Raw genomic sequence first — 15,115 nt, 5'->3', positions numbered from 1 at the left:
TTGTAATAACTAAATATAAAATATATTTAATAAAATTTTATTTGGTTTGGACACTTAAGTTTAGAATAAAGTTTTGATCACACAAGTTTAGAACAAATATTAGGTCACTCAAGTTTAGATCAAATTTGTGTTAATAAATTTTATCCATTTTAAATCCAAAACTTCAAAGGTTAGAACATAGTTGAACACAAATAAAATAAAATGTGCTATGTTATAAATTGTTTTAGTTTACATACCAATTTCTAATGGCAATGAAACTTATTTTTTATATCACAAAAAACAACTAAATTCTAGAAGAAAAAAAATCCTAAACTCAAATTTGGAAAAGATAGATTATAAATTATGTTGTTTTTTATGTCTTAATATAATAGTTTATTTAGTATTTAATTTGTATTTATTTGGTTTAATAATGCTAATTGTTATTTTACCATTTTTGAAAAGGTGAGGGTTTAAAAACCTACAAAAAGTTGAGGTTTTTTTAAATGTATTTGGGAAAGGTGAGGTTTTTTTTACCCATTTTTCCTACTTGTAAATGTATAATTCTTTTTCCCCGAATAAATTTAATATTAAATCAAAACCTACTTTTCAAAACGAACAATAATTATGCGAAATAAATTAGGTTTTTGAAAAGGGAAAAATGTCGTTTTATACGTGAACTTTCAAAAGTGGCCATTTTATACGTGAACTTTTAGGTCGGCCAAATAAAACATGATAAAGACGTTGACCCGCCATTTAACACAAAACATAAAGTTGACCTGACCAAAATCCCCGAGACGTTAACTTGCATTAACAGATCCGATAACCCCTGTAAGCAGACGTTAATTTTTTCTGTTAATGCCTAAAACAATGTCGTTTCATAAACTGAAACAGAAATTCCCATTTTGATTTCAAAATCCCTAATTTCCAAAAACCAAATCCCTAATTCTTACTTTGGCGAAATCGCGATTTTGATTTGATTTCATCTTGAATTTGTATCCTTGGAGTCCTAGATTGTATCAATGGAAGGCAAATTAGACAATGATGAAGCTCCACCACGAGGCGAAGATGACACCAAAGATGTTGTTCGAGCTCCACCAGCGGAAGCAGTTTTAGAGTTTGATAACGGAGTTCTAGCTCTGCCGGCTGTAGGCGTAGTAGAGTCTTCTATCGTAGTTAAAGCTCGAGTTTCAAAGCGGCTTTGAAAACAAAAACGAAGAAGAGTCAGACATTAAAAAGAGGAGGATGAAGAACCTACATTTGAGCCTGACCCTGAAAAATGAAGAAGACTGCGCCGTGTATGGTGATGAAGACTGCAATGTCGTTGATGATGTGGTTGGTGGTGGAGATAACGATTATAATGGTGGTTTACGCGGTGAAGAGGATATAAACACGACTTCAAGCGTGTTCTTTTGATGTACTCTTTAAAGACATGGTATACCATTTCTCTTTATGGGTCTGAATCTATGGTTGTTGCTGCGAAGTGGTCATAAATTGGTGTTGATGGTGTTAAATGTGGTTGGAAAGTATATTGTTCGTATGAGAAGACAAAACATAAGATGCAAGTAAGATTTTATATGCATACTTGTGTTAGGTCAGGATATTCAAAGATGTTGAAGCGGTCTTCCATTGCACTTTTGTTTGATGAAAGGCTGAGAGTGAATCCAAATATTTCAAAGAACGAGATGGTTGTTGAGATTCAGAGAGAATTCAATTTGGATGTGACTCCAGACCAATGTGCAAAGGCCAAGACCAAAGTGTTGAAAGCATGACATGCTACTCATAATGATCACTTTTCAAGAATATGAGATTATCAAGCGGAGGTTTTAAAGTAGAACCCAGAGACAGAGTTTGAGATAGAGACAACAGTAGGGCTTTTTATTGGAAGCAAGCAAAGGTTTCTCTGATGCTATAGCTGCTTTATATCACAAAAGGATTCTTTTCTCTGGTGCTATATCTGCTTTAAATCTCAAAAGGATTCTTGGAAGCGAACTTGTAGACCTGTGATAGGAATAGATGGGTTTTCTAAAATGGGATGTAAAAGGTCACCTTTTAGCTGTAGTTGGAAGAGATGGAGATAAGAGGATTGTTCCTATAGCTTGGGCAGTTGTTGAGATAGAAAACAATGATAATTGGGACTGGTTTTTGAGACAGCTCTCTACTAGTTTGGGACTGTGAAATGCAACATCTAGTTATCATTTCAGATAAATAATCAGTTAATTTTATCATCTTTTGCTTCAGTTTAATGTCTTTTATGAAGGGTTTACGCTTATGTTTTTGTGTTATTTTACAGGGTCTAGTCAAAGCTATCAATACCATACTTCCAGAAGTTGAGCATCGACAATATTCAAGGCATATAATGGACAATTGGAAGAGAGACAACCATGAGATAGAACTACAATGTCTCTTTGAAAAACAATTTGAAGCTACACTGAAGAAGTGTTCATGAATAATATGGAAGAGCTAAAGAGATACAATCCTCATGCGCATGCCACTCGCAACTTACTAGTCCAATGACATGGTCGAGAGCCTTCTTTAGAATTGGACACGTTGCAATGACAGCCTCAATAATCAGTGTGAGTCTTTTAATAAGACTATTAAACAGGCTAGGAGAAAGCCTTTGTTGGATTAGCTAGAGTACATCCAGAGGTAATGCATGGTCATAACTACGAAGACGTATATCATTGCTGACAAATTGAAGACAAGGTTCACAAAGAGAGCCCATCTTGAGATTGAGAAAATGATAGTTGGGGTTAGAAATTGCGAGAGATATATGTCCAGAAACAATTTGTATCAAATTGATGTGAATGGTGTTAGCTACTATGTTGATACGGAGAAGAGAACTTGTGGTCGCAGGAAGTGGTAGATGGTGGGGATCCCATGTATTTATGCGACACCTGTGATAATAGGAAGAAGAGAAACAGTTGCAGACTATGTGAGCAAGTTTTACACAAAGGTAATCTGGCGAAAAACTTATAAAGATGGTATTAGCCTTGTCCAAGGTATGCCATTGTGGCCTAAAACCAATAGGCTCCCTGTTTTGCCACCACCATGGACAAAAGGAAATGTTGGAAGACCGAGTAATTATGTTAGGAGAAAAGGAAGAAATGAGACTTCTTCTTCTTCAAATAAGAACAAGATGCCACTGCAAAAGAGAATCATGACATGCTCTAACTGCCTTCAACAAGGGCAAACAAGCAAAGCTGCAAAAATGCCACTATTCTGATTCCACCAAAGAGACCAAGAGGTCATCCACGAATAAATCAGGTTTGTATTCTTGTTTTTTTTTATATGTTTTACAACTCACTTAATCATGCAACTGTTCAGACTGTCATATTTAACTTAGGAGGAATCACAAGTGCTAAGATCACAACCTCATCAAAGTTCACAATCTCATTAAGGATCACGATCTCAAGTGCTCGAATCGCAAGAGCAAATACACGGATCACAACCTCATCAAGGATCACAATCTCATATTCGATCACAAGGACCAAGGGCAACAGGCGGAACATCAGAAAGACCAAGGGAGACAGGTGGAGCATCACAAGTACAATCCCAAACAGAACCACAAGCACAAGCACAAACTGAGCCACATGCTCAACCACAAGGACTTGGTGGATTTGCATCATGGTTTGAGTGTTCAAGACAAGATTAGTCACAAGTTTCTTTTTGTTGTTGTTTGAACTTAAGCTTTCTCATAAGTTTATTTTTGGTGGTTGACATAATGGATTTGTCTTTATGACATAAGCTTAGTATCGATTTCATTTTGTGGTTTCGACTTGTCTTTGTGACACAAGTTTTATAATGTATGAATGAGTTTCATTTTGGTGATTCTCATTGTTAAACAAGCATCTAGTAGCATTTCATTACAATCACAACACTAAGACAAAACACTAGGACTGATTATCATTGCCAAACAAACATTTCAGTACCATAAAAACATTTTATTACAAACACAAAACACTAGTAACCAAGAACAAGCTTATGGTTTTTGGTCTTATAGAACATTATGATCATAATTGCAATGACTGTTATACAAAGGCACACCAAGCACAATTTGGTCATCGATTTCCATATCTTCAATTCCATTTTGCTCCACATTTCATCTTCCTTCAATTCTTGGATCAAAACCTTTAATTCTGCAATCTCGACTACAACCTGAAATTTGACATTGTTTATCTAGCTATCAATCATAGAGATTATCAGTATTGCATCTACAACCTCTTCATACACACAATCTTCGACTCACTTAAACAAATGGTCCTGCATTTACAACGACAACTTTTTACCGATCAAACACCAAAAAAAACAAATTCAAATCTACTTACATCTTGATATGTTGGACAACAGAAGAAGGATCTTCTTGGGTTCTTCGTCGAGCTTGATATATAGATGATGAAATCTCTCCCCCAATGACACTTTGAAGGAAACCCAAGGTTCCCACTTCCTCCTTCTTGAACACTCAAATTTTTTAAACTCATATCTACACAAAATGGAGATTTTGAGCTCAAAAAAAATATATCGAGAATAGTTCAAATTTTGGGGATTATGAAGAATTAGGGAATGAAAAATCGATTTGGGAATTTTAAGGTTTGTACTCATCACAAAAAATCGTTTGGTATTAACGGAAGACGACTAACGTCTGCTAACGAGGGTTATCAGATCCGTTAATACAAGTTAACATTTCGGAAATTTTGGCCAGGCAAACTTTATGTTTTGTTTAAATAGCGGATCAACATTTTTATCATATTTTATTTGATCGATCTAAAAGTTTACATATAAAATGACCATTCTTAAAAACATCACGTATAAAACGATATTTTCCCGTTTTAAAAAGTAGGTTTTGTTTCCGTTTATTTTGTATAATTATTGTTCGTTTATTTCACGTTTGGGAAGGTATCAAAACGAACAAACAACAAACGGTGCGTTTTGGAAAGGTATTAAAACGTACCGTTTCTTCTCTCTTGCTATTCGTAACCCCGTGCAAAAAAAACTGAAAACCCCAAATCCAACCTCTCTCACTCAAAAACCATGTCTTGGCTCTTCAAATCTCGCGGCGATGACGATCACGATCCCGATCCCGATCCTTCCACAACTCATGGCGGTGTCAAAGAAGATTTATCTTCCTTACTCCGTGGCGTCGCAGCTTTCCTGGCACCGCCTCCTTCTCCACCTGTAAACGAACGCCGACTCTCCTCTGATAATTCACCAACTCAGCTAGGTCTTCTCGGGATCCGCAACGATCTAGCCGAGATTCGTGGAAATTTCTCCAATTTCGCATCTAATTTACTCCAATTTCCTAGTAATCTAAGAGATAGAGAAAGTAGTAGAAGATCTCCGTTGAACGATCAAGTTCCTGGAATCTCTGAAGAAGTAGTCGATTTCGCTGTTAAAATCTCGACGAAACCTGGTTGTTGGACAGATTTTCCATTGTCACTCGATACTGGTAATGCTCCTGTATAGTCAATAGAGGAATCATAAAGCTTGATTCTCAATAGTCTTAAGCTCTGCATTGACTTTTTTTTTTCCCAGTAGGCAAACATAATTGTTACTAAAATAGGTTTTATTTGGAAAAGATTGATTGCTTCTACAGTTGATTGGCTTTCTAGTGGGATCACTAGGGTTACAGATTAAGCTTATTTGGACATATTTCTTCAAGCATATTTTTGTTCCCAGTATATAGGCTTTGTTAGTTTGAAAGTATAGTCGAAGCACCGCATTGGTGGTTTCTAACTATCTATGTTTAGTTATGATTTTCTTACTGTGATTTATTAGGAAAATATTTTTTTTGTTTGTACAGTTGATTGCTTGTAGCCTCTGGTGTTCTTTAGAGAGATTTCCTAGTATTTTAGATTAGGTTAGACCGGTCCTGCCATCTCCTCTTGGGATATATTTCTTCAAGCTCAGGTCTTTAGGATCTCGGGGTCCCATTACTCTCTGTAGATCACATTTTTCATACCTTGAAGATATTGTCGACGAACTTGCAGCCATGCAGGAATAAACATGATTGTTCTTGGAAATATAGTTGACTTGTTTTCAGTCGCCAAAGATGATTATGCTTCAGTCTTTAACTCTTGATGTGTTTTATTCTAGACCTGTTTGGACAAGATTGATTGTTTCTGCAGTTAATTTTTTTTTTTGAAGTCCCTGTTCTTTAGATAGATCTCCAGGAATTACGAATAAACTTGACGGGGTCTGCAGTCTCTTCTTGGGATATATATATATATATATATATATATATATAGTTCAATCCATATGCCACTTAAATCTTTTTATTTATTTTATTGCGAAGCATATCGTCATCCTGTACAACCTTTTGTATATAGGCTTGGTTTGCTTGAAAATGTTGTCGAAACACTTCCTGATAAAAAGCATTGGTGGTTTACATCAATTTTACCTACTGAATTATGCTGAAGTTTTTCTCCAACTTTTCATGTCCACATTGCAGAATTTGAACTGTCTGAGGCTCAAAGGGCACATGCATCAGCCATTGAAGATTTGGTTCCTGGCCTTGTAGCTGTGAAGAATCAAGTTAGTAGTTACATGGATGATGAACACTTCTGGCTGATTTATTTTATTTTGCTGATGCCGAGACTGAATGGGCATGATTTTGAACTCTTAGCAACATGCAAGGTAAGACTGTATACTGGAAATACATTCTTCTGAAATGTCAGTATTGATCCAATATTATTAAAATCGTAAACGTTTATGCTATAATGACCCCTTCAACCGATTGCAATAAGAACAAGTATAGCCTCAGGAAAAAATGTATTTTTGCCTGATGCTTTTAAAATTGGATTGTTTTATATCTTTTATGCTCTGCATTTTTTCCCAAGTTACTATTGTACCTATTTCTGAAACTTTAATAACTATATTGTGCGGCACAGGTATTTGAAACAAGGGATCAACTTTTACTAAAGCTGCAAAAGAAAGAGACAGGGTCAAGCAAGAGCACTACTGGTCACGAAACTCCTGAAGAAGGTAGCAGTAGGGAAACAGAAACCGTTGAGGGAGTCATTGACAAGATAGAGACTCTAAAAATTGAGCAAAGGGAGATAAGTGATGAGTCATCTGAAGAACAACGGAGGAGTTTCAGAGATGAAGAGGTAATCTCCTTTAGTGATTTAGATGTCGATGATCTCTCGGAGAAGCCAAGTCCCAACAGGAGTACACTGAAAAGACCAGCATCAAACGCAAGCGGGTCAAGCTGGGTTCAGCTCAGCAAGAGCCAAGTTGGACATAGCAAGGATTCGGAAGGTGATTCCAGTGACTGGCTTCCAATTGGCGATTCTGATTAACGTTTAAAGGTATGAAATTGAATATTACTGTAAAGTGAAGTGTTAGCAATGACTTTTAAATGAAACCATGCACATTTTTATTAATAAAAATCTTACTGTGTAGTAATGGAGTCGCTACTTGTAGGTCTGGGCATGGGCTGTATATTTGTCCTTTACCGTTACCCACAAAAACATTTAGAAAGGAGACATTTGCTTGACCTTAACTTTTGATTGCCCTAATCTCAAAAGATATTTGGTTTTAATAACAAATTTAATATATTTTACTAATATGAAATAGATTACATAAATATATAGTTGTAAATTTATCAAGTAATAAAACGGGTCGAATATTTTCTCGAGTAATGAGGCAGAAATAGGATTAAAATATTTATTGATGGTTTTCTATAGAGCCGGGCCAAAAAACCAGAACCGATTATCCGAACCGAAACTAACTCGAAAAATTAGAGCTGAAACTTAATCCAAATCCGAAGATGTACTTTACTGGATCCTAAATTTCTCTACCCGAAAAAACAAACTCGAACCCGAAAATACCCAAATATTTTATTCAAAAATCTAAATTTTATCCGAAATCCAAAATTTTACCCGAAAAATCTGGATAAAAAAAGGCCACAAATCTATATCCGAACCCGGTTGGACCCGAATCGAAACCGAACCGATATTTTAGATTTACCCTATTAGATCCTAAACTTCTTTATACCTGATCGGGTTTTACCCGAACCCGAACCCGACCCGCTTACCCGAATGCCCACCCCTAGTTTTTTAAGTGGCAAAAAGTTTGGGGTAAAAAACTGAGATTGTAACTAGTATTTGACTAAAAGTTTTTGGCAACCAGATGTGTAATGAGAATCCTTATACTCATTTGCCTTACCCGACTTAAAAATGATGTATATCCTTTGTTTGAAGCTGGTCAAGGATATTGGTGTCAAACAAAAGATATTTTTTGTTTGAAAATGATGAATATTGGCTTCATCAGTTCTTAAAATTATTGTCGTTCAGTCTAAGGTCTTCCACATCTTGAAGCAGCCTAACAATGTCCTGCACAACGCTACTTCCCTCTCTCCGCATTCTATATTCAAGTGCATCAACCGCAAAATCAAAAACGTTATCACCTCAAGAAGAAACAGACTCCTTTTTCGCAAGTTAATAGCGTTGTGGCTGCTATGAAACTACCGAGTTCTATGCAGCTCTCGATTGGCTCTTCGTTTTTTTATTCTTTTTTGCCAAAGAGTTCAAATGTTTTAGGTTATACAACTGTTGTAAAACCTGATTTTTCATCAAAATGATATTTACAATTTAGCAAAAAAAAAAAGAATATTGGTGTCCAGCCCTAACTACATGGCTTTTAAAGTTAGAATAGAGGAATGTTGTCCTCCATATCGCCTTTACATATAGCTCCAGACATTATCACGTATAAACATGGGTTGTTGATTAATGTCCACAAATCACAACCTAAAAAAAACAGGTCCATCTATCTACAAGAAGAAAGAAGCAGTGGATCATAACTCACTTTAGAAGGTAAGAGATTAACGAGTGGGCCATTGAGTGTTGAGTAAGAATCTAAAGCCATTAAAATCAAAATCTAGCACCTCAGGTTTCATTAGCATATATCGCAGCTGACAAAAGTTACGAATTAAAATGAGTCATCCATCTGTCATTTGGAATTTACGACCACTGGCTCTTATTGGACACTGATTCATGTTACCGGATTCGTATCCCTCCCGAGGAAAAAAAAAGAATATCTTATATATAGCTTTTGAATCAGAGTTAATATCATTTCTTTATTATTCGTTGGTAAGGATAGGGTACACCATTATTACTTCATGAATTATAGAGATATATGTTTTAAATTATTTATATATTATATTGTTAGTAGTTTAAATAAAGGGTTTTGTGCAAAAAGAAATCTTTTAACTCATCTATTTTTGCAACATTACCTTCCACCTCTAACAAATGCACTACCAACAAATGCAGATTAATCTTATGAAGTTTAACATAATATGTAATATAAATTTCATATGCATATTACAAGCGTTTTTACGGTTACATACATTACATTTTAAAATTTTTAAAGGTAGAGTTGAACTCTTGGTCGCGAGAGCTTTGATTTAACATATTATATATCAATATTTTACAAAATTGATGGTAGCAAAAAATGGTCAAAAAGGGTTACAATGCGTATTATTTTAGATTCATAGGATTAATGTGCATTTATTAGAGCTGGATAGTAAATTGGAAAAATGTATGAGTTAGTGGTTTTTTTTTTTGCACAAAACCCTTTAAATAATTACAAGATATCTATAATACATTACTTTTAACACATTATATATTACAATCGTTTAATTTCAAATCATCTTACAATATTATTTTTGAATGGTATATTGTATAAATGTGATTCGTTTATCATTGAATATGTAAAGTTCTTGTTAAGTGGTTTGAAAAATATGATTTATGTAAGCACCAATCACCAATGTTAGCTAGACATACTCTCAATTATAAAAAGTTATTATTCATGCTAAATAACCATATTATTTTTATATATTAACATTATAACTTTTACAGTGTCAGTTAGATTGATACGGGGAGTTTATGAATTGAATGGTACTCGTTCATTAAATGGTCAGTTCGGACTCTTTTGTAGTAGATATGGTAAAAAGGGAAATGAGCGGTAAAAAGAAGAAGATGGTCCACGCACACATGATCGTTTCTTTAATGACACTACGTAACAAAATCACCAAACAACAAAAGTGTATCCCGAATTTCACATGTCAGTCTTGCTGTCTTCTTTACCTCTCATGTACGTATATATTGGATATAACTATATGCTATTTGTTCAACATTTATATATCTAATTTTCGTGTATGGGTTAAACAGTAACATATTTGGTTTAATAAGGTTTTTTCCCTAACATAATACCTTTGGAGAGTGCATTCGAATTCGAGTCTCGGGAGGTCCTCGAAAGGCACAACATTAGTGTTTTGAATAGACTAAGCCGTCTTCACTATGGTGCAGATCTATATGTTCCTTAGCAGTCGACTCATGCATGGAGATGCTTATGAAGCCACACACTAAAGCGAAAACCATATGATACTATATTATCTGCTTTTCCTAGAGTGTTTACATCATCAAAATGTTATTTAGTATTGATGATATCTCATAATGACCTAGTCTCGCTAAGTTGATTCATTACAATTCCTACAAGTTAAATGTACTGTACTGTTGAAACTGAAGTTACACGTTGTTAAAAGTTGTAGTTAACCCAAGAACAAGAGGCACTTAGAAAAAAAAAAGTGAAAAAAGTGTGGTCGACATGTGATGATATATAGCGATGGGTCATCAAGGAAATCTTGTATTCTTATGATAATTGCCAACCATGCTTATTTTGGGGCGTCTCTTCTTATTGCAGAAGTAGCCCCCATCTTCACGTGAATTCTTCTTCTCATTTTCCCTCTATATATTCATATACTCTTTCGTATAGTTACACCATCCACTCTACTCAACATGGACTCCTCCAAACTCTCATCTCTCTCTCTTTGCCTCTTCCTCATTTGCATTATCTATCTCCCCCAACATTCTCTCGCATGCGGCTCTTGCAACCCACGGAAGGGCGGAAAGCACTCCCCTAAAGCCCCTAAGCTACCAGTTCCTCCGGTGACCGTCCCTAAGCTACCAGTTCCTCCGGTGACCGTCCCTAAGCTACCAGTCCCTCCGGTGACCGTCCCTAAGCTACCCGTTCCTCCTGTGACCATCCCTAAGCTACCCGTTCCACCAGTGACTGTACCTAAGCTACCCGTTCCTCCTGTGACCGTCCCCAAGCTACCCGTTCCTCCAGTGACCGTCCCCAAGCTACCCGTTCCTCCAGTGACAGTCCCTAAGCTACCCGTTCCCCCGGTAACTGTACCTAAGCTACCCGTTCCTCCAGTGACCGTCCCTAAGCTACCCCTTCCTCCGATTTCAGGGCTACCCATACCTCCAGTGGTAGGTCCCAATCTGCCATTGCCGCCTTTGCCAATTGTAGGTCCTATTCTTCCACCGGGAACAACCCCACCAGCCACAGGAGGGAAGGACTGTCCTCCACCGCCAGGGAGCGTAAAGCCACCATCAGGGGGCGGGAAGGCGACATGTCCAATAGACACGCTGAAGTTAGGTGCTTGCGTCGACTTGTTGGGAGGTTTAGTAAAGATAGGGCTTGGGGATCCAGCAGTTAACAAATGTTGTCCGTTACTTAAAGGCCTCGTTGAAGTCGAAGCCGCGGCTTGTCTCTGCACTACCCTCAAGCTCAAAGCTCTTGACCTCAATCTTTATGTCCCTGTTGCTCTTCAGCTTCTCCTTACCTGTGGCAAAAATCCACCTCCGGGCTACACTTGTTCCATATGATAAACTCACTCCACTTATAAAGGGTATGCTATTCTCCCTCTCATATTACTTAGAATTTCAATCTTCTATAAGAAATGTAGATATTAACCAAATATGGTTTTAGGTTTAATATAATTTCTTTGGCAATAACATAATTTTGTTTTCTAGTTCAACGAAACGTTTGGAAAATGGATACATGGTATATAACTTAAAGTTGAGAGAATTTTGTTATTCATACCAAAAGTTGAGCTTTTTAGATACATATTCGATTAATATGCATGCAAGTGTCCTAGTACTACTATAAGTAGATATTAGCAATGTGCATAAAATAATTATTTTAATTATAGTATACAATTTAGTTCTATAACAAACAATTATTTTAATTTTGGGTTACGCAGATGCTTTGGAGAAAAAAGTGAGAAGAGAATGGCAGAGCTCCAATCTTTCCTGTCTTGGTTTACCAAATATATCATATCAAATCCTATCCCTTTGATTCTTTCCTCTATCGTTCCCTTATGCTTGTATCATTAATTAATGTGTGCTTTTTAGATTAATGATTCTTCTCTTGTATTAAAGTATGATTTGAAATCCTTTTTTTTTCTCTATCTCTTTTTATTGAATGGATTGAACTGCGTTCATGATACTGTCAAAAAGAGAGAAAAAGAGTACAATTTTATATATTTTTCGTATTAGTTGAACGACAAAATAAATTACATTTTAAAATGTAAAATATAAAATACAATGCCATTGAAAATATTTACAGGGGTGTGTTGGAAGAATGATTTTGGAAAATTTGGGCTTTTTTGTTAAAATCACATGTTATTCAATTAGTGATTTAAACTCTCTTCTCAAATTCCATACTATTGAAACTGAAATTTATGCAAAATCATTCCAAATCATTTTAAATCTCTTATTATTCAATTATTAATATACAAAAACCATATCAAATCCACTGTTATTTAAACTTAACAAAACTTACAAAAAAAAAACAAGTGAAAACATATTTGGTGAGACTTTGGATACCTTTTTAGCAAAACTTAACAATCATTCCTCTATAGGTGGTATTTGATTAAAACAAGAAAAATACATGGGTTCACCCCTAAAGGTGAACCTTTATATTCACCCCCTTAATTTTAACAATTAGAAGTTGCCATCTAATAATAAAAATAATAACTTAATTAAATTAAAAAATCTAATTTTCCATTAAAATGAAATTATGTATCGGTTTGGGTTAATTAGAAATGGTTATGGTTTAGATTTTATGATTAAACAAGGTTAAATATCGGTTTGAATTTCGAAAGTACGATTAGGGTTTAGTTTTTTTACGATTAAACGAATTTAAATGGTGGTTTGGGTTTACAAAAGAAAATTAGGGTTTAAATTTTGTAAGTAAACGAGTTTAAATGGTGGTTTGGGTTTATAAAAAAAATGGTTAAGGATTAGATTTTATAATTAGATAAGTTTAGAGGTTTTAATAAATTTATTTATTTATTGAGATAATATTAATTATTTTAATTAGATGACATGACAAATTTTAATTGGTTAATTAAGAGGGGGTTAATGAAAGAGGTTCACCCCTAGGGGGTGAATCTATTCATTCACCCCTTTGAACAATTCTTGGGTTCACCCCCTAGGGGGTGAATCCATTCATTGACCCCTTTTAATTTACCAATTAGAATTTGACATGTAATCTATTTAAAGAATAAATAAACTAAATCACAAAATCTAAATCGTAACCACTATTTTATCAACCCAAACCAAAATATAATTTCGCTTAATCACAAAATCTAAACCCTAACCACTATTTTATCAACCCAAACCTAAATATAATTTCGTTTTAATCACAAAATCTAAACCCTAACCACTATTTTATCAACTCAAACCGAAATATAATTTCGTTTTAATCACAAAATCTGAACTCTAACCACTATTTTATCAACCCAAACCGAAATATGATTTCGTTTTAATCACAAAATCTAAACCCTAACCACTATTTTATTAACCCAAACCAAAATTTAATTTTGTTTAATCACAAAATCTAAACCCTAACCACTTTTACATCAACCCAAACCAAAATATAATTTCGTTTAATCACAAAATCTAAACCCTAACCACTATTTTATAAACCCAAACCAATAATTTCTTTAATAATAGTTCTACGGAATTTGTTTACATAATTTGTTTTATTTATTGATTTTAATTTATTTATTCTTTAAATATATGACATGTCAAGTTCTAATTGGTCAATAAAAAGGGGATGAATGAATGAATTCACCTCGTAGGGGGTGAACCCAAGTATTTTTCTAAAAGAAATAAAAAATAAAACATGTTGCTAACAAAACTAAACTAATGAAACAATTTCCTTTCTTCATCCTCGTGTTCATCTCCCTCGATCTCGATCCCTTGAACAATAATAATAGAAGAGATCCTAAAATCAAAGTCCCCATTTGCCTTAAAATATGTCTAAGGACTAAAGTTAAAAGAGCGTATTTTCTTTGGTGGTGGTGGTGACTCATTTCCACAAGTCTCGAGCAGCTTCAATCCGATTTTCGAGGAATATAAACAAAGATTCAAATTGATGAACAAAACCATTCGACGATTAGAAGTCATATTGTTGTGAGGTTGGTTTTGATCTTCAATTATGATGTTTCTTCGCTAATACCAAAATAGAGCTTTCTTTGTGAAATTAATGAATTTAAGATGTTATTTTAAGTTGGTTTATGTGTCGTCAAGCATGGAAGTGAATCTTGTTTTGTTTATGTGTATATCTTTGATTTTCGTGGTTGATACTAGGTAAAACTAAGAGCTCTAAAACCTTATGTATTGATTTGGAAGAAAGTCGTAAGTAAATTTAAGGTTTATAACACTAGATTTTTGAAATTAGGTTGATGGAGAGGCTTAAGTTTTTATCTTGAGCTCGATCAAATATTCCACCACCGTCAAACGTCTTTTCGAACGACATATTTAAGAAGTTACCACAAACTAGAGAAAATTATAAAGGCAAATTTTTGTGTTGTTATAGATTGGCTAGTTACACCTGGTACTTATTGATGGTTGTCCCAATTACTTTTAAGTCTTTGAATGATTTATTGATTTGACTATGCGGTCTGCAATTTTTTTTTAAAATCACAATTTTTTATTCTTATGCTAAAAATCTCATCAAATCACCTAATATTATCTCGTTAAAAGTTCACCAAATCACAAATTATATTTTCTTTTTTACAATTAAAAATAACAATTCCACCATAAGTATTCTAAATCCTCACTTAACTCTGTACGAATCCAAGATTTTCTAATTTCTACCAAACCCTCCCAAATCTTTGATTGACTATACCCTTGTAGTGTCGAAGCTAGAGGATTTAAACAACTAAATTGTATGATGGTTGTTTAAAAAAAATCCTTAATACAGTATAAGTATTAATTTGATCATATACCCTAAATTGTATTAGAAATTTGAAATGTACACATTAATTTTTAATCCCTTTATT

The 15,115-nt window shown here is 34.6% G+C and overlaps 2 protein-coding genes and 1 pseudogene across 6 annotated transcripts; all 3 read left to right on the top strand.

Annotated features, from left to right (window-relative positions):
• Positions 1 to 1,339: 1,339 nt before the first annotated feature.
• Positions 1,340 to 3,257, top strand: AT2G10960 (annotated as a pseudogene; the record flags this gene model as incomplete). Its single annotated transcript has 1 exon — positions 1,340 to 3,257.
• Positions 3,258 to 4,925: 1,668 nt separating this feature from the next.
• Positions 4,926 to 8,565, top strand: AT2G10950 (BSD domain-containing protein). 3 transcript variants are annotated; one of them, NM_001335361.1, is made up of 4 exons: positions 4,946 to 5,422; positions 6,425 to 6,609; positions 6,864 to 7,283; positions 8,271 to 8,565. In NM_001335361.1, exons 1-3 carry the CDS (start codon positions 5,008 to 5,010, stop codon positions 7,272 to 7,274), a joined length of 1,011 nt encoding a protein of 336 aa, NP_001318209.1. In that variant the 5' UTR covers positions 4,946 to 5,007; the 3' UTR covers positions 7,275 to 7,283; positions 8,271 to 8,565. The 3 variants fall into 3 exon arrangements, with proteins under 3 accessions (NP_565349.1, NP_001318209.1, NP_001324750.1); NM_001335362.1 differs by having other exon boundaries at positions 8,178 to 8,555; NM_126829.4 differs by lacking the exon at positions 8,271 to 8,565 and having other exon boundaries at positions 4,926 to 5,422; positions 6,864 to 7,595.
• Positions 8,566 to 10,645: 2,080 nt separating this feature from the next.
• Positions 10,646 to 12,487, top strand: AT2G10940 (Bifunctional inhibitor/lipid-transfer protein/seed storage 2S albumin superfamily protein). Of its 2 annotated transcripts, NM_126828.3 has the most exons (2): positions 10,646 to 11,671; positions 12,026 to 12,487. In NM_126828.3, the coding sequence occupies exon 1, from the start codon at positions 10,773 to 10,775 to the stop codon at positions 11,646 to 11,648; it is 876 nt and encodes a 291-aa protein (NP_565348.1). In that variant the 5' UTR covers positions 10,646 to 10,772; the 3' UTR covers positions 11,649 to 11,671; positions 12,026 to 12,487. The 2 variants fall into 2 exon arrangements, with proteins under 2 accessions (NP_565348.1, NP_849949.1); NM_179618.1 differs by having other exon boundaries at positions 10,705 to 12,396.
• Positions 12,488 to 15,115: the final 2,628 nt, after the last annotated feature.

The sequence above is a fragment of the Arabidopsis thaliana genome, chromosome 2 (genome assembly GCF_000001735.4).
Source record: "Arabidopsis thaliana chromosome 2, partial sequence".
NCBI lineage: Eukaryota > Viridiplantae > Streptophyta > Magnoliopsida > Brassicales > Brassicaceae > Arabidopsis > Arabidopsis thaliana.
The sequence above is the reverse complement of the archived record's forward strand: the minus strand, read 5'-3'. Positions and strand labels throughout refer to the sequence as shown.

Excerpts from the sequence above, each read along its gene's own strand:
- AT2G10950 (NM_001335361.1), top strand. The coding sequence starts at position 5,008 with ATGTCTTGGCTCTTCAAATCTCGCGGCGATGACGATCACGATCCCGAT. Across the intron at positions 5,423-6,424 it reads TCCATTGTCACTCGATACTG|AATTTGAACTGTCTGAGGCT; the intron begins GTAATGCTCCTG and ends TCCACATTGCAG. Across the intron at positions 6,610-6,863 it reads AACTCTTAGCAACATGCAAG|GTATTTGAAACAAGGGATCA; the intron begins GTAAGACTGTAT and ends TGTGCGGCACAG.
- AT2G10940 (NM_126828.3), top strand. The coding sequence starts at position 10,773 with ATGGACTCCTCCAAACTCTCATCTCTCTCTCTTTGCCTCTTCCTCATT.